Below are 23630 nucleotides of genomic sequence, written 5' to 3' on the forward strand. Positions count from 1 at the left end.
AAGCATGCACGTGCAAAGGCACAAAAACAGCCAACCCCAGAGAGAAAAAGTTATTTCGGCATAAAGAGCCTCACTCGTACCTAGGTCTCCATAGTTCTTAGTGTTTTCAGTAGGTAGAAATTAAGGATATTCCTTCCTTGGTGGGAACGGTGGTGTTAAGCGAAGTTCTTATACTGCTTGTCAAAATAGTACATGTGAGTAATCCAGTCATGGCTTAAAATGCCTACCCATCTGTTTCTTAAGCGATACTACACTACATCTCTGATCCGCAGCTTTTTGCAGTACATTTCTTGATGCTCACGGTGAGAGTCCTCCCCTTCGTGTTTTCCAGAGTCGGTATATTTTACTCCTGAGGCCTGACAACTATCGGAGGCTGCAGGAATAAAGACCCTGGAAATCGGATCGGCTTGGCAGGTATCTGCACGGATTTGTGGCAACAGAAAACCTTTCAGGACAGTTTTCTGCATCATTTACAGGGGCTACCGTCGTAAAATTGAGCTGTGAATCTTGGCTTTGTGCCTCTAGGCTTGCGCCTTCGCTTCTGAACCGCAGACGGTCTTTCCTGTAAAGGTAGGCCGTTATCGCTGCACAGGGGCTGCAACGAGTGAGCTCATAAATTCATGTGTGTAAAAAAAAAAAAGCTCTCTGACCTAATGGTGCTAATCATTCAAAAACAAGATGGTTAATGTTTTATGTCAGTTTTTTGAAAAGTAATGCATATAAACTTATTCCTGCGGGAAACCCCTCTCAAGCGTATTGAAGCCTGCTCCCTGGACAGGTATCTTACAGGTAGGCTCCTTCTCGCGTGCCCAAGTGAAGAACCGTTTGTGCCACGGTTAACATTCAACCACGCAGGCTTCCGCCTCGTCTCGGCTGGCTTCTTCGAGTGCCTCTGAAGTCCCTCTCCGGTCCTCTCCCAGGGAGCTATCCTTGCACATACTTTAGCCGCAGTTCTGTATCTGTAGGGCTGGGCCACGCGTGAGTCACCGGGCTGGCGGCTCTCGGCCGTGCGTTGGTCCTGGGGCCTTTTGGAGAGGGAGCCCACAGGGACCCTGAGCCAGGCCCGTCCCCGGGGTTCAGGTGGGATTCGTGAGATTTACGAGCAGTTACATAGACACTGCGCATATATTTCACAGTCTCTCCCTTTTTTTAACCCTTTGAGCTTTTAGCTGTGCTTCTTTGTTATTTACCAAGGTTATATGACTTGGTATTAAAAAAACTTTGGTGCTCCATCCTTTGGGTTTCCCTGCAAGTCTTCCTTACCCACAGTCGGGAGGAGCCAGGCAGAGTCCCGGGAGCACAACTGCGTGAGTGACAGCCGTTCCCCGCGCGCAGCTTTCCTGCCAGCAACAGCACAACTAGCAGAACAGGGAGGTACGTGGGGCTCGTAGCAATGCCGCCCTTATCTTGCGCACTACCACTTTGTCTCCTCTGTCTGCTTTGCTGACAGGAGGTAGGTTTTCTTACCGCTCAGGCAGTATAGAGGACACTGCCAACTTGTGCTTGGATGTGTTTCAGTTTTTTTATCTTCCATAGCTTGTAAAAATGCCTTTAAAAGATTCCACATAATTCTTCTTTTTTTCTGACTGGCTCCACTTCTCCTCCATTTGGCACAAATTATTACTTTTTTCCTTTTGTCTCCAAAGGAGTGGAAATTAATGGGCCTTTTTTAATGTACCTCGAATGAGTATAATTCCATTGTCAGGTTGCCTGGGAATGGTGGGTGTTACAAGTTGTTTTAGAATTGTTATTACAGAACCAGTAAGGGGAGCTCAAGTATTGTTTTTGGTAGGTCCTACACGAATTAGTTCTGATAGGTATTTGGTCTTTTTTAATTTTGTGTGTGACCAGAGCAGTAGTACACACAAGACGTAACGCACCTGCGGTTTCCCGCTGGTGGAATATGGGGATTATTCCACGATGTGGAGAAGAGGAAGGTGGAAACAAAGTCTTGGCGAGTTGATAACTAGAGGATATTTGGTTTCTTTAAGTATGAAGTGAAAGGCGTGCAGGTAGTGAAGTTAAAAAGACCACCTTAGCAAAGGCAGTAAGACCAGCTGAAAAACATCCATAAACACTGCGTCAGTGCATAACAAAAATTAATGTTTTTTCCTGAACTGCATCCAGCTGCACGGACTCCCCTACGTGAGTTAACGGGAAGGAGCAGAACCGAGCTAAGGCACCGCGGAGGCAGAAAGCGCAGCGGGGGGGGGGCGAGCGCTCGCCGCAGGGCTGCGCTCCGCGTCCTTGCCCGCCCGCGCTCCCGAGCGGAGGCGCCGCGCTCTTTGCCAGGAGCCCCTCGCCCTGCCCCCGCCGCGCGGGGGGCTGCGCGGCGCCCACCCGACGGCCCCCGACGGCCCCCGCACGATGGCGGGCGCTGCCCCCGCGGTGCGGTGCGGTGCGGTGCTGCGGGGCGGGCGCGCAGCCCGCTGTGCTCCGCTCGCTGCGCTCCGCTCCGCGCCCCCCGCTGCCCCCGCGCAGGCGAAGCGCGGCGGCGCTGCCGGATTAATCATTGCAGAGACCCTGGACGGCGCTGGCGGCGCGGGGCGGGCTCCCTTACTCCACCTCCTCGGCGCCGCCACCCTGCCTCTCCCCGTCTCTCCCCGCCGCGCATCAAAAGACCAAAAGCAGCCGCCGGGGCCAGTCGCCGGCGGCGCCCGCTCGCCGCCGCACCTGCTGGCGCCGCCGCCGCGGCCATGGAGGTGCAGGTCGGGGTGGGCCGCGTGTACCCGCGCCCGGCGGGCAGGACCTTCCGCGGCGCCTTCCAGAGCTTCTTCCAGAGCGTGTGCGAGGCCTTCCAGGCGCCGGGGCCGCCGCCGGCCTCGCCGCCCTTCCCGGCGCCCGCCGAGCCGCCCGGCGGCCCCTTCCCCGCCTGCGCCGCCGACCTCAAGGAGCTGCTGGGCGAGGCGGCCGCGCTGCCGCCGCCGCCCCCCGACCCGCAGCCGCCGCCGCCCGCCGAGCCGCCGGCCAAGGAGGACTTTCTGGGCGAGAGCGCCAAGGAGCTGTGCCGCGCCGTGTCGGCCTCCATGGGGCTGGCGCTGGAGGCGCTCGAGCCGCCCGCCGAGCCGCTGCCCCGCGACGACTGCATGTTCGCCGCGCCGCCCCGCGGCAAGGGCCCGCCGGAGCCGCCCGCCGCCTTCAAGGGTGGCGGCGCCGAGCCGGCGCCGGCCCTCGACGTGCCGCCGGGGCCGCCGCTGTACCGCGCCTCGCCGCCGCCGCCCGCCGCCGCCGCCGCCCGCCCGGGCTTCGCCGCGCCGCCGCCCGCCCGCGTCAAGCTGGAGAGCGCGGCGCAGCGCGGCGGCTGGACGGCACCGTGCCGCTACGGCGCCGAGCTCCCGGGGCCGGGGCCGGGGCCGGGGCCCGCGCCGCCCTGGCCGCCCTTCTTCGCCGACGAGGGGCAGCTGTACGGGCCCTGCGCCGAGCCGCCCGCCGGCCCCTTCGCCTGCGCCCGCGGCGCCGCGCCGCCCGGCCCCGAGGCCGCCGAGCTGGGCGCCGACGGCTGGTTCGCGGGCGGCGCGCTGGGCCGGGCGCCCTTCGGCGCCTGCATCAAGAGCGAGGTCGCGCCCTGGGGCGACGCCTTCCCCGGCGCCTACGCCGACGTGCGGTGAGTGACCCCGGCCTCGGCCCCCGCCACCGCCGGCCCCGAGCGGCCCCGACCGACCCCCGAGCGGCCCCCGGGTCCCCGAGCGGCCCCCGCCGCGGGGCGGCCCGTCGCCTCCGCTCGGTGCCGTCGGTGCCGCTGCGGGCGGTGCGGCCCCCGCGGCAGCAGCTCGGGGCTTTGCCGCAACCGCGGGCGGGACGGAGCCGGGAGCGCTGCGCCGCGGCTCCCGCAGCCCCCGGCCGCCCCCCCGGGGCTTCCGTTTCGGTTAGTCGCCCCTCGGCTGCGGGGGGAGCGCGGCTCGGGGTCGCCCCGCGCCTGGCCGCTCCGGGGGCTCCGCGGTGCGGGAGCTGCGCGGGAGAGACGAAACCCGCTGAATTTATGGGCACAGAAGTAGCACACGTGGACTGAAGCTCTGTTTTCTGAGTGCAGGCAGAAGGTGGCTTTTAAGCGCAGATAGAAGGGTGTTTAGGATAACGTGTAGTCAGCTCACGGTTCTGTGACATCCTGTTGATTCAAGAGGAAATCAGTCTGAAGGAAATGTTTAAGTGTTTGAGAAAAAACACACTATCAAAGGTAAATTTTATTGATGGGCTCGTGAGATAACGTGAACCCCGGACAAAGAGGTTAATCTGTGTAAGACAGGTATATATACTGAATCTCAGACGGTGGGCACACAGTTCATCGTGGCAAAGCGCATCGCTGCTTGAGAGAATCACTGCAGCTGATAGAAACCAGGAGTGAGAGCGTGACTGCGAGAGGGTTTTTCTTCGGTGTGTAAAACCCCGACCGGCTGGTGGCTCGGGTAGCCCCTGCCCGAGCGGCTGCCTCCCCTCGGCTCAGGTCCGCCTTGCTGGAGCTTCACGTTCCTGTGACGTTCTGCGTGGGGGACTGAGGATTAAAGTGTGCAGTTAGGCTCCCTTGAAATTAGTGGAGGGCAGACAGACCCCACTTGTGCTTCTGTGCTTGCTTTGCTGCTTAGAAATACTTGCATTTTTATTTGTGCAGCGTAGTAATTACCATCTATACAATAACTAACTGCAGTGTTATATATAGAAGTTGAGGACTTGGAAAAAAATGGGGTGAAAGTAAAGAAAGGTCAAAATGAGTCCGATTTGCAAATGTTGTGCCAGTGGAAGGAATTATGTGTATCGTGTTCCTTTTGAGTCTGGATATATTTCTGCTGAAATCAGTGCAAAGGCAGCAGGACTGAATAAAGCTGGAAAAGTTTTACTATCCAAATGCTGTCAATCACCGATACAGGTTTTTGATAGCAGAAGGATCAGTCTTGCAATGTCTTACCTGTGGGCAAAGTCCCTACAACAGATCTACTCATGGATAAGGAATATTTTGTTAAGGAAAACAGGACCGGGCTTACGCGGTGGTCAACAGGCAGTCGTGTGGGTTGGATTTGGGCAGCAAGCAGGTTTTGCCTGGGTCTCGCATTGGAGATGCGGGATGGCTCCCTTACTCCTGTGGGAAACACCGTTCCTCCTCTGTCTGGTGGGTGGGGGGGAACCCTCAGCTTGAAGGTCCGTGCCCTCATTTCCCCAGGAAAAGCAGGATTTGGAGCCCGATTGCCGTGCCTGAACTCACACCAGCGACTGCAGCAAAAACCAGTGGAGTAGATCTAGCGCGGTGTTTTAAACTACCATTACCGTGTCCTTTGAGCCCCGTTGTCCACGCAGCACTACTCGGCCAGCGCGAGCGAGCGACCGACAGTTCATATCCCTCGCTGTGTTCGGCTGCAATTTTAAAGTGTTTTAAGGAAAGTGGAATGCTCTTCTGTGGTCCGGCTAAGCTGTACAGTTTAATTGCTGTCGGGTTTATTTAGCATGCTGGCAAGATCTCCATTAAGCGCGGCGAGCGGTCGCTGCTGCGAGGGGAGCTCGCTCACAGCTGGTCGCGTAGCGGCTCCGCAGCCGCAGCCGGGAAGGGAGTCGTGGGCGCTGGGGTGTTTGCGGTGCAGGTTCGCTTCCCTCGCGGAAGGAGGGTCTGCTGCTGTCCCACGCCGCTGCTTCCCAAAGCCAGGTTTGGCCAAGTTCCTGCCCTGCCTGCGGGGTAGACTAGCTCCCCGCGGGAGGCAGCGGGGCAGGGGTGCCTCGGGAAGGGAGGGCTGTGTCCGTGTCCATGTCCGTGTCCACGTCCACGTCCGTGTCCAGCCCGCGTCGCCGCTCGGCAGCCCGGGGCGAGGTGGCGGTGCCGGATCAGCGCCGATGGAGCCCTGCAGCCAGGATCTGTCAGGCGTGAGGTGCCACCGCTGCCTGCCCGGGTCGCTTAGGCACTTCCAGGGATTTGTCTCTCTCGAGGCGCTGAGATGCTCCGGAGGCAACAAAGTGGGCGTTAGCACAGTTTGATTTAATTTGAAGCTTTTGATGTGGTATAGCTAATTGTGCTGGTAATGCTTATGTATAATTAGCAAATTAATCTAAGCTTCTGTTACGCTGTGGACTAGTAGCTGTTTATCCTTGTGCTCGGTTTATTGCATAATTATTGCGAGCAGTCTTTGAGGTGACTGATGAGCTATTTTAAGAATAAGAAGCAGAATATATGGTGAATTCAAGGCTGCGGGATCAAAATGACTTTAAGATTGAAATGCAAAAGTGCATAACTGGTTTAGGCTTATTTGGTTTAAGTTAAAAGAACTGAAAGAAGAAACTATTACTGAAGTGATGGAAGCGAAGATGATAAAAGAATTAAAGGGTTAATTGGCTCAGAAAAATCTATCTGTGCGTGTAGTTTCAAAGGTTTTAATAATGGCATTTCCTGTTATTCCTGTTCTTTATCCCCTCTTTTTGCTGCAGCTACCTGCAGCTTCCGTTCTTGGCTTCAGCTGCAATCGGCTCGGGCAGCGCCGTGTGTTTATGCATCGTCTGGCATAATGGATAGATAATCTGCTCTGTGGTCAGCTATGTAATTGCAACACACCTGATAAATAATACCTATAATAATTTCTACCTGTTGAAGGAAGAGATAAGATTCCTGATTAAAAGATCAAGGGCAGATTGTTCTGGTGAAAGATGAGGCAAGGTGTGGGGCCTTGCTCCCACACTTTGCCGTGCTCCTCATCCTCGCACCGGCAGCGGTCTGCCTCGCAGCCCCCGCTTACGAGACCCTCCGCCGCAGGCGTTCGCGAGTCAAACCCTCAACTCTTCCCTGGTAGCGTCCTCGCAGACTTCCACGGAAGCAGGATCGGCCCTCCCGCTCCTCTGCTGTAACGTGACCTTTCTTTCTGCTCAGCCGAACGACAACGCTGTGTAAATATTTCTTCTGCAGACAAGCCGTGTGTGGCAGAAGGCTGTTTCTGGAACCTGTCGCTCTGGCTGGCTTTGCGGTACGTTCTCATGGTCCACAGGTGATGGTGCAGATCTTGTGCTGCGAATCCTGGGTGGCTGAGAAGGTCACCGAGCTGCTAAACCTTGGTGATGGTTCCTGAGCAAAGGAGATGAAAAGCATTAAAAAAAAAGCTCTTCCTCATCACCTTTTAGTTCTTGTTTTTCATTTGAAAGTCTACACATTGGGCAATGCTGTTGCCGATTCTCTTGGCTGGGATCGCAGCTTTTTCCACAGCACAACTGAAGTATTTGCTTCATTTCATGAGAATTTGGGCATCATGTCCCGAGATGTTTGCTTAGGTACAAGTCCCTGTCTCCAAGGGGAGCAAACAGTGTTCAACATATGATTTCCATCACTCATCTCTTTTTAAGTCATAGGTAGTAGGGTTGATCTCTTGGCAATTTCTGTTTGAAAAACCCAGCTTTCATATTTTTCCAGTTCACTTCTGAATTTTGAGCAAGTTACTGGTAACAGTGAGTTTGGTGGTATACACTTAATTCTCAGCATGTTTATCCATGTTTTCATGTCATGTGCCAGGGCAGTTTGCACCGTTGTGACCTTAGTCGCCAGGAGTGACTGTGCACTAAATTAGCAGTAAATGCTGGAGACTGCAACAGAGATCATAGCAAATTTACGGTAGGAGAAACCTTTCCTAGGACACACCTGGAACGTGTCCTAAATTCTCGCAAGGGTTTGCCAAACTCTGTCTTTAGTAATTGCTAACTGTAGGCCTTTTTGTACTCAAAGGAAGAGCCTGAGATGGAAGCAAGGGGAAGGGTCGTGAGCAGTCTCCTTGAATCGCATCCCAAGAAACGCTCTAACCGAGGAAGCCTTTCTGTGATTTGCTAATTACCGAGGTATTCTGGTGTGTTCATTATTTCCTACTGATAGTTTATTCCGTGAAGAAGCTCGCTGTGGCTACGAAGGGCAGACCTGGAAGCGGGTGCGTTTGCCGGGTTGGTTCACATCCGCCCTTGGTGACCTGGGTAGGTAATTCCAGGGTGAGCCCAAACCTTGCCGGTGAAACGACGCTCGCTGGGGCGGCGAGCACCCGTCTGCCGCAGGGGGACCTGCTACGGCGGCGGCCGGGTCGGGCCTCTCGGGCGCCTGCAGGTTTTATAACCGTGCGCTGAGGCCTTCTGCAGCCAGGTCGTCCTGCGTTCCCCAGCCGGCAATGCACTTTTCCGTGCCGCCCGTGCGGCACGGCGGGCTCTCGAGGTGTCTGGAGCCGGGCCAGGGCGGTGGGCTCGCCTGCTTTGCTCCACGCTTTGCTGCTCAGTTTGTTTCTGTTTCGGTTTGAGGCTGCTGGGGTGTTTTGTGGTTTTCAGCGAGTCAGTTTTCATTTCGGCTGATAAATCAGAGGATTCCTGCTCAGGTTCCCACGTTCTGGCCGTTTCTGCAGGGGCCGTTCGGCCGCGGTCCCGGCCACCCGGCATGCCGGGAAACTCCTGTGTTTTGCCCCAAAGATGCTCAGAGCCTTCCAGAAAACACCCACAACTCAAAGGATCCTGGAGGGTGCGTTAATATATGGACTGAGCCCTCGGAAGGAAAAAGGCACCGACCTTGCCGCGCTCGCGTCTGCCCTGGCGGCCAGAGGCCCGAGAGCAGGGCTGGAACCGGCGCACGGTTTCCCCCAAGCTGCTGACACTGCCGTTTTCTTTGCTATTAAAATGACTTTTATGGCTGCGGCGATGAGTGAAGGAAAAACTGCTGTTTCCACCATTCGTTATTTTCCAGCTTGCTCCTTCCACTTCTAATTTGTTTTGGTCCTGGGATTCTCTTATTTCCATCGTACGTACCAAGTGCTGTGAAGTAGCCTCCCTCCCTGCCCCTTTCTTTCTCTCTTCCCTCTTTCTTTCTTTCCTTCTCTCTCTCTTTCTCCCCTTCTCTCCGGATTTCTCAGTTTACAGCGAGGGAGATGCACCACCACATTAATGACCGTGGCATGCCGTGCGTACGGACATATTGTGCTTGTCTGGTCCCTGCTTGTCTGTTGTTCCGGGAGTCCCAAACATCTACTTGCGTTTTCACCAATTCATTAGAAAAATGTTCAAGGGCAGCCTTCCCCCGCCATCCTCCTCTGGGCTTTCCCATCCTCCTCTCCACATCTTTCGAATTTTTGAGCTCTTACACCTCTGGAAGTCGGTTCCAAAGTCTCATGCTTGATATGTACGGTGATTTTTTTTTTTCTTTTTTTCCTCCAGAGTTTCTCTTAAGTGCTTGATGCAGTGAAGGATAAGCTATACACAGCGCTTCGCATAGCGTAAGCTGGCTGCGTATTTGGAAAAGTTCACCAAAAAAGTAATGTGTAAGAAGAGGTGAGCGCAGTGGTGAGATTGGCAGCGCAGGCGCCGCGTGCTCCCTGCCCAGCGTGCCGAGGAGCTGTGCAGAAAGCAGCCAGCAGTTTGCCAGCAACGGCTCTTCTGCTTCCGCCGCTTTGTCATTTTCTTGTTCGCAGTTTTCCCTGGTTTTCCTTTGTTTCACAGCTGCTGGCTGTGCGCCGCGTGGCTTCGCACAGCCCATCCCGGTGTAGTCTCTGTGCCAGCCAGAGAGAACCCGTTACAAACTGGTAGAGATTTGGTGCTTTTCCTGGGCTTAAAGGAGCACTGTAAGGAAGGGCAATATATTTCCAAATACTGATTGTGAATGAGAGATAAGGTGCGTTTTGCAACGCGCGTAGGAACCTGTAACTTTGCTATTGCGCTATGGGGAAGAAGGCACGTGCCACGAGCAGCCCCGCGCTGCCGCCCGTCCTCCCGCGCGGCTGGGGCTCGCGGTTCCCGCGGTGCTTCTCGGGGGCTCAGGCAGCGCCGGGGGCTGCGCAGCCTCGCGCCCGCCCGGCAGCGACCCGCCGCCCTCGCTGCACGGACCCACCGGCGTCGCAGCGCGGAGCAGCCGGGAAGCTCCCGCCGGGTTTGCGGATGCTCCCGCTGCCGGCTTGTTACGGCGCCCGCGGGACGATCCCCGCGAGAACCGAAGCGGGAGCGCTCGCTGTGTCTGAAACCAGGCGTCCTCGGCGGCCCCAGGGGTCCCCGGGTTGTGCACCGCTCCCGCCTCCCCCGTCCCGGGACCCCCAAGGCCTCGCTTAATGCCGGGCAAGAAAAAGCGGTTTGCTCTGTATCCAAACCAGGATGGTACCCCTGAGGTGCCTGCTCTTAGAAGGATAAAAAATAACGACCTGCAGGACTTCAGGAGCAAATATCAGATGATCAGTTCAAGGGAAAACTGCGGTGAAGGCTGGAGCTGATCAGAACGTAGGATCTCTGTTTGGTGGGAGAGTACTCGTCTCAAAAACAGCCCTGAACTGGAATGAAAATGGGAAATGTTGCTGTTTCTGGCAACAAGAAATTCCAGAATTTGTTTAAAAATTGAAAATTTTGGGGGTCATTTGGAAACATTTTGTTTTTATATGATGAAAGTAATTTCACTTCACAGAGTTAAAAATAATTTGTAATACATTGTACTGGGGTTTATTTTTTCTGTCATGCATATTAATTTCATTCTTGCCTTACTATTGAGTTTTATTTTACAAATCCCTGATTTTAAAATGCTTTATTTGCCATTTCTGTACTGGCAGTTGGTATTCTGATTTGCTTGCAGTTCGTACTTTGCGTGCCTGCTGGGGGCTGGCGGCTGCTTTAGCAGGCTATTTGGTTTGAAATGGATACTTTCCTCTCGTGATGGTATTCTGAAACTGCAAAGTGAAATATAAAAGAAAAAAAAATGTATTATTTTTTCATCCCGCGGAACATTCTGACTTTATCAAGTGAGCATTAACTGGAAGAAAATTGCTCCGCAGGAAATTTTCAGATGCATCTAGTAAAAACGGTTTGTTTCTCTGAGCCGTTCTAGTAGGTCCCGAAAATCTGCCCAGCAGTTTTGACTCTTGAAGACCGGCAGTGCATGGAAAGCTGCGGTTCGCCCTGGAGAGATGGGAGCCGCTGGCGGCGGCCGGGCTCTCCCAAGCCGCACCGGCTGCACCCGCTCGCTTGATGCACGCGCCGGGGAAGGCTCGGCTCGCGGCGGCCGTTCGAGCGGTGGGTTTTGCTTTGCAGCCGCGCCGGGCGAGGACGGTGCAGCTCGGCTGATGCGCGGTCACTCGGTGATGGGATTTGTTAACTCTCCCTGTTGCAGTTGTTCGTGCTGATCCCTCCGTGGCACGCTGCCCCGCAGGCTTTGTGGCGCTGCCTGCCCCTCCTTCACGCCATTCCTCAAAAACCGCCTCCGCTATTACAGCTTAAAAAAATCTTGGCGTGTAAGCCGAGTCCAGCCGCCGCGGGATACTGTGGGCTAACAAGCCGTAGACCTCTGCAGGCACGTGAGCTTTTTTCAAGGAGGATTTTAATGTCTGGCCTCTTGCGAGATGATCTGCAGTCCTTGAGAGGTATCAGCTATGCCCATTTCGCTCCATCTCCCCTGCATTCCCCCGTTACATTTTCAGGATCTTTGCAGTCTTGAACGCGTCTGTCGACGAGGAGGAAAAGCAGCGCAACGCCGTGAGCCAGAAGGCAGCGCCAAGAAAGAGGCATCAGGTGAACCTAGCTGCCTGCAAGGTTTGAGAGACATGGCCATTTTCTAGTTCTGTTCAGCTAATTGAAATGTTCTTTGCAACTTAAAGGTAATTTTGTACTTTTGAAAGCGCTGCATAAGCAGTTGTAGATTTCCAGGTCTTTGCCTCGGCCCAAGCGTGGCGGGTGCAGCATCTTCACCGCGTGGACGTCGGCTCCCTCGCGGGACCCTTGGGGGGTATCGCCTGCCTGCCCGCTCCCACAAGGTGCTGGGGGCCGGACGGGTGGTTTTGCGGAGTGGGCACCTGCAGTGGCACAAAGCAAAATGGCAAAGTCATCTCGAAAAACCCTGCCGACTTCCCGTCTAGGGACAGGCCGCCGCTCTTCAGCGGCCTTTACTCTGTGCTGAGGTGGTGACATGACACAGAGGGCATGGACAGCTTCCCCCGTTATCATCATTAGCTAAAATGTGAATATATGCAACAAGGGATCTCCTCCCACCTTGGATGAACCCACTGGTACGCTTGTAAACACGGTGCTTATAGGAATGCAGCAAAGGAAAAGTTTCTGTGTAAATAGCAGATCCTTTCCAGCTCTCTTTTCCCCAAAAGAGCAGGGAGGCAGCATGCAGGAGAGGCAGGTGTCTCATCTCCATTTTAATAGCTCATTTATGCCTGATACACAGTTAAGAAGCAGGCGCAGGCATGTCGTCTCTTTATATCTGGCCAGTGCAAGCATGCCATCCTACCTCTGCCTCTCATTTGCCAGGGATTGCAGCTGTTGGCTTGCAAACCAAACTGCAATATTTCAGCTGCTTGTTGCTGTGAGGGATGGGTCAAGTGGTGACTCGGGAGCGCACCGAGCCGGAGTGCGATCAGGCCGGCCGGGGGGACGGGCACGGCTGTGGCGGCAGCAAGCGGCCGGGCGCCGCTTGTGTGGGTCTCTGCTTCGGCCGAGTTCTCCTCCTCTGCGACGGACTGGGCGTAGGTACCGGTCGCAAAACGCCTGGAAGGTCATTTCTGGCCAGTAAAAATCTTCTGCATGAGAACCATTTGCAGCGTCACAGACTTAGAGGGACTAGTAACCTGTTCGGAGTCCTCTTTATCATCAAGATTTCATAGTGTGGTAGACGATGAGTGGGAAGAGATCACAGAGCAACTGCCTGGATTTCAGCAATGTTCTTTGGGTAACTCTTGAGGAAAGGGAAAGCTCTCAGCTCCACGCACGTTGCATTACCAGGGCCGTGCAGCCAGTGCCAGGGGTTGTGCTGTCGGGTGTTGAACATACTGGTGTGCAGAAATGGTTGCTCCCGCCCGCGGGATGCAGCCGCGGGATGCTGCAGTCCAGCTGCTGTGGGCTGCTGCTGCGGGATGCTGTGGTCCAGCCACCACAGGATGCCACCACGGGATGCTGCGGTCCAGCCACTGCGGGATGCTGCCGTGGAATGCTGCAGTCCAGCCACCGTGGGATGCCTCCATGGGATGCTGCGGTCCAGCAGCTGCAGGATGCTGTGGTCCAGCCACCACAGGATGCTGCTGCGGGATGCTGCAGTCCAGCTGCCGTGGGATGCTGCCGTGGGATGCTGCAGTGCAACAGCTGCGGGATGCTGCGGTCCAGCCACCACGGGATGCTGCTGCGGGATGCTGCAGTCCAGCAGCTGCGGGATGCTGCAGTCCAGCCACCACGGGATGCTGCCGCAGGATGCTGCAGTCCAGCCACCGCAGGATGCTGCGGTCCAGCTTCTGCATGTGCCGGGGCCCTGGGCAGCAGCATCCCATGGAGCGGTCCCTGCCTGCCCCACTGCTGCTGTGGGTCTGCCGTGCGGTGGGGCGAGTCCTCGGTCTGCGGGGGCCGGCGCGCTGCTGACATCCCCTGGTTGTTGCGTGCAGGCTGTCGTGTTAGTTGTGCCGTGCAACAGCCCGTGCCGTGTGTGCGCATCGGCACGGCAGCTCGGCGTGGGGCAGCTGCTGACACTGGCGGTGTGTGCGGTGCAGAAGGTGCCACAACGCGTCAGGAAGCAGGAGCCTTCAGCACACCCGTACGGGTCCTTACAGGAGCTTTTTTGCTCTGGATAAGAGCTGTAAATTACAGTTAGTACAAAGTGTAACTTAGCAGCAAACTTTGAATATGAACAGTAGGAGGGTACAGAGGCTTTTGTCTGGCATACAAGGTATGTACAAAAAATGAATGTACTTTTGTATTTCAGATCTTTTGCAGAGAGATTGGCTCTGGGTCGTATGACATACTGCTGAGTTAAAATGCTGATTTATTTTGGGTAATGAGAAGCAAATCTTAGGTTTTAAGTACTTTTTTTTAAGGGTGACAATTACATTCTTTCAGTGGCACCATCACTCTCAGTTTTGAGTTAGCGTTTAGGTGCAGTTGGGTGGCAGGTGCCTCGGGCTGGAGGTCTGGAGACCTCCCTTGTGACGGAGCTGCAGGACACCTCTCGCCATCCGCTGCCTCGGTTTCACAGCCTGCAGTTGCAGAGCAGCGAGGTGTCCTTTGCGAAGCGTTTCGGGATGCAGGGGTAGGAAATTGTAGCAGAATTAGGTCTGGTTGTTAACATTATTTACTTGAAAAAGATAAGGGGAAGAAAGAAGTTGTCTTGTGAACTTCAAGTTTGTGTTGTATAGCAGAAAGCAGAGATTTTGCTCAGAGGAAAAAAAGAGCCTTTGGAAGAAATCGGCACGTCTCTGCACGGCTGCCGGTCCTGCTGAGCGCAGTGTCCCCTGGCCAAGTGTTTTACCGATGAGCAAGGCAGGGAGCCTCATCCGTTGCTGCGCTGGTGTGGTGGCACCAAAGGATCCTCATGATTTCCCGCGGTCCCCACGGAAATCAACAGAGCAGCAGAGGCTGAGGCTGCAGAAGGTTTCGTCCTCCAGTTGCAGTTCATGTAAAGTGAATTAAGTCTGGAGCTTGCAGAAGCCGGCGGCCATCCAAACTAGTCTGATTGCACTGTTGACCAGGCGAAAATGTTCCTCCTAGATTTTGGTGTTTTCAAGACATGGGATTTTCAGAATACCGGGCAGTGTAGATGCAGGGGAAGGGAAAGGCTTTAAAGAGATGACAAACGTTTTCTGTTTTTCAAATGATGCTAGGCATTTTAGGACGTTGGTTATAACAAGCAGGGCCACAAGAAATCAGCACTAGGAGTTACGCTGAGAAAAGGAGGGGAAATAAATCTCACCTCAGCTATGCTTTGCGATGCCGATGAGGGCGAAGTCAGGAACGTGGAGAGGTCTGCTGAGGCCACGGAGATGGGGACGGGAATGGGGATGGGGATGGGGATGGGGACGGGGACCGTCCTGCTGTGCAGGGCTGCGGCGGCGGCCGCCCGGGCCCTGGGGGGGTGAGCCGAGGCTCGGCCGTGGTCCCACGTCCCTCTGCAGCTTCGGGCTGCTGCTAGGGGGCTGTCGTGGAGAAGACCTCTGACGGAGGTCCTTGGTGCCTGTCCCCCCTCGCTGCACCCGCTGCTGCCCGCCTCCTCCCCGCGGGTGCGGCTGCGCTCGCTGCCTCGCTCGTCGCGTCCCGGTACCGCTCAGCCCTTCCGCAAGCCCGGGGCGCAGGGCAAAAAGAGGGGAACGCGCTCCGTGGAGAGCCGCTGCCTTGGCGTCGCTCGTCGATGAGGCACCTCGCTTACCTGGGCGAGGGTCCTGCGAACGTAGCGCTGGCGGTTGTTGCAACATGTGTTGTGTTTTGTTCTGCTTTAAAAATAACAATTACGGCCCAGGTTCTTCTTCGCAAGTGTTTTTAAGTGAAGCTCGATATAGCCTCCAACGATAACAAAATACTATCAGTAGTAGTGGTACTCTGTGCTTTTATGATACGTTTCTTCTGAAGCACTTCCAAGCAGCGATTCGTTTAGCCTCTAGGCAACCGTGCAACGTAGGTATTATTCCTTTTTTGTAGATGAGGGGAAATGGGATTTTTAGAGAGCAGGTAGCTTTGCCAAAAATCCCTGGAAGCATGTCAGCACCTGACACCCATGGGAGTGTACGGGCACTCCTGGATCCGCTGGGGCCGGGTTGGGTTCGCGTTCAGAAAGCGGCGCTGCAGCGCGGTGCCCGGGGACTGGACCTCAGGCCCGGTGAACGGTCCCGTTTGCTTTCGCAGAGCCGGGTGCCGGCACAGGGGGATGGGCCGGTGTGTCCGCGCCGGGCTGGGGGCCGCCACCGCACCGGCAGCCGGCGTGGGAAACCTGGGGCAGCTGCAGCCACACGGCAGCACCTTCGCCTGTCTCACCAGCCTGCTGTCCCACTGCTTCCCGGGACGACTGCCGCCCGCCGAAACCATCCCAGAAATGCCGGGGGGCGCAGGTTTCCTAAAATGCATTTTACGGATTCACTGGGACACGCTCGGTTCATGGGGTGAGGTGGGAAACACTGCGTCTCACTTCTCTTTTGCAGTGTTCTCGCTTGTCCAAGAAGGCCTTAGAAGGGTGGTGGTGGTTGTTGTCCTTCCAAAGATGATATTCAGTTTTTTTCTGATGTTTTTTCACAAGCTTTTCAGCAGTTTGATGGGTGTTACATATTTTAGCTGCATTGGCTTCTTTGCTGGTTAGAAATGACAGAAAAAATGCTTTGACCTTGGCTCGTGTGCTGAGAACAGTGCAGGAACAAGTTTTGTATCAGTAATTTACCACTGAAGATTCCTGCCTCCTCCCCCTCCCGTTGTATCTGGAACGGGAAGCATCGGAGTTTGCACATTTTCTGAAATGCTGCTGGGGGGCTGGGACGGATATCTCCACGGCTCCTCTTCCTTCTTGAAAAGAGAGGAGAGGAGGGAAGTGGTTTGTGTGTGGATCAGGGTGATTGCTTTCATCTGGGCAGCAGCTAGCTGAATTAACGGGAAAACTCCAATAGTATGTGCAGATATTTTTGAGACCGTCTGCAGTTTTTCTGGGATTGCCCATGTATGGGTGTGTGTGTGCGCTTTTGTGGGCATGTGTTATATTATACCTGGGGACACAAAGCGAGTTTTTGTTATTCTCTTCTTGTCTACGCAACATCTGCCAGCGTGTCTGACTACCAGAGGAAGATCTGCATCCATCGTCCCCTGCCTGGAGTGATCCATCTGTGAGCCACTGGCCGCGGAGCAAAGTTTAAAAAAACGGGAATTTGGCAGCTGAACCATAACGCCCCTGTGAGGGTACACCAGTAACGGGTCTTCAGCCTGTTGTCTTTCTGCCTGTTTCACCAATTCACTTGTGAGTTGCCTGATGAAGACTCAGTATTTTCCCAGTTTCTTCCTTTCTTGTCCTTTTCCACATCCTACCTTGTGTTGGGAAGGGAAGTCACCGTTTCTGTTTCAGAATGGTGCCCAGGAGGGTCACAGTTTCTCTTTCATGAGGGTCCTGCTCATTTGCCATGTCCAAGACATAAGAATTTCTCATGATTTGGGAATTCAGTTGTCCAGCACAGACAGATGCACTTAGATGGGATCTTGTGAGCCTCCGTCATTGGGTCCTGCGGGTTTTGGAGATGTCGTGAAGTCAGCATCAGTTCTTGCCGCTGGAAGACCCCAGGGCAAGAACTAAGCCTCCGGATAACCGTATGACCTTCCTCCCTTCATGTCTGGAAGTGTCGGATCCAGGTAGAACAGTTGCAGATGGCACTCGACAAGTCTGGGTCAGGAGCCTGAAGATGTTGGTACTGCAGGGTACCAAGTCACCACGCTTGAGCTGGTCCATGCTCTGCCCATGAGTGTGCTCGTACCCTGCAGAAAATGTGAGGTCATCCCGGTTAGCTCAAGCCTTTTACACGGCCCTTGGATTTAGATTTCTGTTTTTCAGTTATTCGTTTTGCTGCTGCTTTTATGCCTCCCTTATGGTAAGAGAAGAAAGTCTTTCCCTGGTGATACTATCGTTCCCTTGCTGAAAAGACCCTTGCTTCCTGACCTGCTCCTAAGTCCACAGTCGCATCTTTAAAAGGTTAGAAAAAATATAGCAACGCTTGGATTTTTTTCCCCTTTCTTGTTTACAGAACAGCCTGAGCCAAATTCCAGGTCCTTGATTCTTGGCTGTTTCGGAAACCACATGGCTCAGCCCTGCAAGGGGTGCGAAGTTTCCTCGGTCCCCGACGGGCTGCTCGCAGATGTGCCCTTTGCTTGCACCCCTGAGGCGCCTTCACGCCGCTCTGCGGGACGCGCTGGGGCTGCCTGTGTGCGGGCTCGGTCCCGCGCTGAGCCGGGCGGCTGGAGGCTCCACCTGCCCCGAAGGGCGACGGAGCACGAGGAGCACAAGGAGCACGAGGAGCGTGATGCTCACACCGCGGCGCGGGGGACGAGCTCTCTGCCCAGCTTTAGCAGGCGGCGGTGCGAAGGGGGGGCTCGGCGTTCCCGGTGGAGGATCCCCTGGATCCCCACACCCGGGCAGCGGAGCGGCAGCGTGGCCGTGGCTCAGCCGCCGGCGTCCTCTGCTCCCGCGGGGTTCAGCCGGGGACGGAGCGCCGCCGCCGCCGCTTCTGCCCGCTGCTTTCGGTGGCTTCGTCCCGGGATGGCTCCCTGGCTGCTGCCTTGAAAGAGAGCCGAGGGAATGCTCGCAGGGCTCGGAGAGCTAAAATTAGTTACAGCATCTGTGTTTTGGTTTGCAGGCGGCTCCAAAGGAAGCGGTTCCTGGCTGCTTCCGTGCTCTGCCCGCCTGGAAGAGCGGAGCAGAGGCGAAGCGGACGGGCGGCTCCGCTCGCACGGGCTTGCGGAGGAGCCTTGGCTCCCCTAGGACGCTGCCGCGCCGCAGAGCCGGGGTGCGCGCGAGGTTCGGGGCTCATGTGCGTTTACTGGTTTAGCTCCCAGTTAAACCGGTGCCGCTGAGGAGTGACTTTGCGTGCTCGGGGGAATCGCCTGGTGCAGGCTTCTGCCCGTGAGCTTTTCCGAGCAGCCGTTGAGGGTGGTCCACCTCTCGGCGGGACCCCCCGTGCCTCGTGCCGCTGCGGAAACCTGCTAGCAGCCGGCCAGCGCGTCGCAGCTCCGTGCCAGGCTTGCGCGCTCACGGCAGAGCGGGATCGTGCCGGCAGGGTCAGCAGGAGCGCGCTGCCGTCCTCTCCGCCCCGTAGGCTTGCTCTCCTAAAAGCGTTGAATTCTTAGAATGAGCATGCAGATGTTTGCAGCTGCAAACCGCGGATGAGCGCGGTGCTACGGGCAGCTGCGAGTGAAGGCAAGGCCGCGAAATGAAGGAGCTGGCTAAAAATTAGCCATTTGTTGTGGGATACTGGGGAATTTGCCTCTAGAAAGCTATACTCATTGCTGAGATTGGGGCTAACAGTGCCAACAAGACCACAGACGTCTGAAACGTTCGTTATAATTTGTGTGTTTGCTTTCCACGAGGTGACTCAGAGCGCGCTCTGCTTCGAGGACGTGGGGACGTCGCGTTGTTGTGCAAGCCGTAGAGGCTGCTCTAGGGAGCAGACGCTTTGCCCGTAGAGCTAAATGGAGCTTTTGCAGATAGACCGGTTTCCAGACAAAATAAGCAAGAGCATTTTTGTGCCCCTGCAGCTGTGTCTCTGCAAAGGTTTTATCTGGTATAAACACGCCTGAAAATAAAACAAGTATGCCCGTAAGTTACGCCACTGGCTGAAGTTCCTACCCAAGACGAGACCTAAAACCCTCCGTGCAGGCACTTGGCCGGTAGCTGGTCCTGGGCGGGCAGCGGGCGGCAGCCGACGCGGGCGATGCTCCCTAAGGGCGGCGCGGCCGCTGCGGAGCTGTGCGTCGCTGGGCCCGTGCGCGGCTGCGATGCCGATGTTGCCTGCTGCTGCCAAGCTCGGAGGATGTTTTATCTCCCACGAACTGAAGAGTTTAGCAGACTGCTGTTACGCACATGTTGAGAGCGGGGCCAGGCATGGAGCCTTATTCCTCCTTTCTCATTACAAAAGAATGTGGAAGCCTATATTTACTAGCATCTATTAAAATCACAGAAGGTAAATAAAATACAGTGGTAGGTGGTTCGTAGCTTCGCTGAAGCCTTGGAGGAGCTCAGATTCCTGAGCCAGGAGGAGCCGGCACCTCAGCGCCTGGAACCTACCGAACTGCTAAACCAGCTCTCGAGAGCGGTCACTGCTGCAGAGAGCATCCAGTTTGTTCAGCCCCTTCAGTCAGAAGGCGAATCAGTCAAAACTGAGACCCACTCGGAGCTGAAAAGGCCAGAAAATGTGGGATTTTTTTATTCCAGCCTCTGGGAAGAAAGAGCGGTTTCTAACGGCCGCTAAGTCTTGGACGACCCTTGGAACAGGAGCAGTCAGCTTAATTCGCAGCTTGCCAATAAGCCTCCCTTGGCTTGCTTCATCAATTGGTTTGAAATGCAGCCTGTTTGGAAACACTTAGTTTTGATTTATTAGAAATGCAAATTAAAATGTTTGCATTTCCATTGAATTTGTATTTCGATTTGAACGCAGCTTGACGCATATCACAACTAAAACAATCACCGGGATCTAATAAGTAAGAAATGTGTCATATACCATTTTCTAAGCTATAGAATGGAAAATCAAATGTCACGCTAAATTGTGTAATTGCTTCAATAACTAAATACATACTTCCTGAGCAGCAGAAGGCTCTTGCTAACAAAAAGAACTGACGCATTTTCTGTAAAGGCCATCAATGCTTATTTAAAAATCAACACATTCTTGACACATTAATGCCAAACAAAAATATTTCTTTAGGGAAAATAGCTGAACACATTTCTTAGGGAAAGTCGCTACAAAGAACAGATGTGGCAAAAATTAAAATCAGTTATGTAGGCAGAGGTTTCCATGCTGCCATTATAAATTATGATTACATTTGAAGTTTTATATAACATTGTTTTAAATCCATGTGCAGTGGTTTTCTTTCTGCAGTACCTTAACAGCTTTTCCTGAGTTAGTTCTCAAGGTCATGGAAGAAAAAGGGCAAAAACTCCGAACACAGCATATGCTGTCTTCCCAAGGGGAACTGAAGGAAAGCATCTGCCTCTCCAAAGGGATCTGCGGAGAGAAAGTGTCAGCCAGACTCTGTCTCAAAAAAACGGGCAGCTGGGAGCAATCCTGAACTTGGATAAGTTATAGCTAATTTAGCGGTTGCTCCTTGAGGTGCAGGTTCCCCCGCTTGCCTGACGCAGGGGCTGGGCATGGTGATGCTCCTGGAGAAACCCAGCAGCGGTTTTCCCGGGGGATAAACTGGACACAGCCGTGCTGCGCCCCGAGGATTCAGGACCGCCGGGTTTCACGGGCGGCGGCAGACGGCAGCCGCAATCAGCAGGGCCGCGCAGCGCCGGCGTGGGGATGCGCCGCAGGCGGAGGCTCCACATGCGGAGCCCGTCTCCGGAATAGCGCAGTTTGCTGGGAACTCCTCCTGGAGATGCTTCTGGGGCGGTGGTGTGGTTTGTGCCCGGTTTCGGCAGAGGGCAGGTCCTGGCTGGCCACGTCGCAGCAGGTTTCTGCTGGACAGGACAGCGCGGGGAAAACCCGAATAGAAGTAAAAGCACCTGGGGTTTGGCACCGTTTGCTGCACGGCTCAACGGGGCCAGGCAGCTCTGCGCGCCCCGCGCCGTTCTCCCCTCGACCGCGGCGGCGGTGGCGGCGGCAGCCGTTGTGCCCCGTGCTCTGCCGGGCACGTCCCCACCATCGCTGAGAGCACGTTCCTGCCCCTTGGCTCACCGCCCGGAGGTCCGCGAGGGGCAGGACGGTCCTCGCCGCGCCGGAGGTGCGCCTTTCGGTTTTCCCGGTATCGCTGCTTGCATCCAACCTGTTGGAGCAGCTTCGCTGGTCCCCGCTGGGAATCGGTCAGCCAGGCCAAATTTCAAAGCAGCGGGCTGGGCGAGCGTGAGCGCGCTCTGCCTCCCTTGGCGCAAGCCTCCGGCGCTGGCGATGCCGTCCCCGTCTCCACGCTCGGCCGTGCTGCCTCGTGGCTGCATGAGCAGATGCGACTTGCAGGGGCGGCTCTGCAATGATTTTGCGAGTGCGAGCAGAGGCTACTTGTCTAATTTATAAATGAGGTGCTGGCGTTAAGATCCATGTACTAGGGAAACCAGAAGCGTTATGAGGAGAGACTGGCTTCGGTCTTCAGTCGTGCACCCATTTCCATGGAGGCAACAAACACCTCCCTCGGTGTGAGCCCTGCAAGGCTTTCACGGACGAGACCGGAGGTTTCTGCTGATGAACCCCCTTCTGCCGGCGGGGAGCCCTGCCGAGGTCTTGCTGAGAGCAGAAGGAGCAGTCCTGCTGCGGAGGCAGGCTGGTGGGGCCGTGCTCGCGTCCGGTGCTGTCTCCTGCTGACCCCAGCGGGCTGCTGGGGCATCGCGCTGGCCGGAGCGATTTGAGCTGGCTCGGGCACCACGAGGCCGCGTTACCCCTGGGGGTTTACGCGCTTCAGATCTGAGCCATGCAAAAAGCCCACCAAGGAGCTCGCATTGTCTGTCCAAAGTGTTTAGTCACTTGACCTAATTACTGAAGAGCGAAGGCTGAATGCCTTGCTGCCTATAAAAGCAGCATGTTAGTGCCTGGTAATACAAGCCTGCCGTACCGTGCAAGCTGAAATGGGAGTTGGGAGGCTTCCTAGGTGATCTTCAGTCCGGTGCTCCCGCTGCCACGACGGCAGCGGCTCTTTGAGCGTGAAATATGCGGCTTAGGACTATCTTGTTATTTGTGATGCTCTTTGTAGTCACATTTTCTTTTTGCTGCCAGAGGGATTGGATCTGCGAACTGCAGATTATGGCATGGGTTAAATTAACTTGGAAAATATTACACAAGAGAATCCGTTTCCTTGGGAAATAAGTAGGGCGCTCTGAGCACCAGGGACACCAAGGTCCCGTCCTTGGAGGTTCCAGGTGACTCTGGTCACCAGGACGGCGTGGTGCACAGCTCCGACGGCCTCCGGGCTGCTAGCCAGGGCTGAAGCTTGCTTGCAGTGCTCTTGTTTTGTTTTGTTTTTGTCCCCTTCGTGCTTCGTAGCCAGGCGAGTTCCAGTTTTAAGTGGTTTTGCTGTATGTTTACAACTGGCTCTTGCAGTGGACACCTTTGCTGCCTGGTGAAATCAAGTGTTTCACCCTCCTCCTCCAAGCTGTTTTATTTAAACTGCTCCCCGGGCTCCCTGGGTAGAGGTCAGATTTTGACGCAGAAGTTTTGCCTTCGGTACCGTACCCGAAATGCAGGTGGCTGCCCGCTGCCGAGGCCAGCGGTGTGGTGCAAAGGCTGCAGCGTGTCTTCGCCCAGGCTTTGCATTTCAGACGTAACATACCTGCCTTGTTTCCTTTGTAGCCTCGTTTTCCACGTGTGCCTCCTTCCGAGAGATGCCTGGAAAGCGAGAGCCAACAGTTGTAGTTGAAGTCAGGAGCCTCCGCAATTATTGGGGTTGATGAAATGAACTCTGCCCGGCAAATAGGCGTGGAAATGGTTCAGTTGGTCTGGCGGCTTTCTGGGACCGTCTCCCGCGTGCCGGTGCGGACAGGCCCGCAGGGAAATGCCGGGCGTTTCGGGTGCAGCTCCAAGCCGAAACATTCTTCTGACGCGGCACTGACAGCTGAGAACGGAGCCGCGGGCTGCCCTGGGCCTTACTCTGCTGTGGGTAGGGTTTCAGATGCAGCTCGGACCCCACGCGGGATGGGTAATCAACAGTCAAAACATGGAGACAGAACGTTTGGAGTAAAAAAGGAAATTTAATTTAGAACGTTTGCAGGCGGGTTTGTGCAGCTGTGCTTTGCGAAGCTGTTTGTCCTCGCGGAGCTGGGAGGGAGCCCCTGTTTAATCGCCTGCGTGTCGCCGTCTCAGCAGAAAGCCCGTGCTGCTCTTGTTAGGAGCTCCTCTTGGACGGACTTTATTTTGAGGCCGTGCTGGGTCTGCCTGCGCTCCCATTGCCGGGGTGTTTGGAAAACCCGTTGTCATCTGCTAATGTTTGTGTGAGTCCAAGTGAAGATCAGGTTCCCATATGTGTTTACCGTGGACATGTCCCTGTTGCTCACACTGTGCGCCATACCCTGCCGGCTCGGAGATGCTATCTCGCCTCTCCGCCTCCAGTAGCTATACACGAAAACAAGGCATGGTCAGTTTAGAAACATATTCAAGGCTATTGGGAAAAGGCGAAATAAATTCAGTGTACAAGGCTGCATGTTTATAGATTAAACTGCTCAAAGCGTTTTAACAGATGGGGTGCTTTAACGTTTCCATGCAGACCATGTTATCTGAATCAGCGCAGCTCAGTGACTACAGATTTAAGATTCAATT

General features: G+C 55.1%; 1 protein-coding gene across 1 annotated transcript in view; it reads left to right on the forward strand.

Annotated features, from left to right (window-relative positions):
• The first annotated feature begins 2696 nt into the window (after positions 1-2696).
• The window catches only part of AR (androgen receptor), a 59652-nt gene continuing 38718 nt past the window's right edge, over positions 2697-23630 (forward strand). The window contains exon 1 of the mRNA XM_067304482.1: positions 2697-3604. Coding sequence (XP_067160583.1) covers positions 2697-3604 — 908 coding nt within the window. The remainder of the gene's footprint in view (positions 3605-23630) is intronic.

This window comes from Apteryx mantelli, chromosome 13, assembly GCF_036417845.1.
Source record: "Apteryx mantelli isolate bAptMan1 chromosome 13, bAptMan1.hap1, whole genome shotgun sequence".
Classification (NCBI taxonomy): domain Eukaryota; kingdom Metazoa; phylum Chordata; class Aves; order Apterygiformes; family Apterygidae; genus Apteryx; species Apteryx mantelli.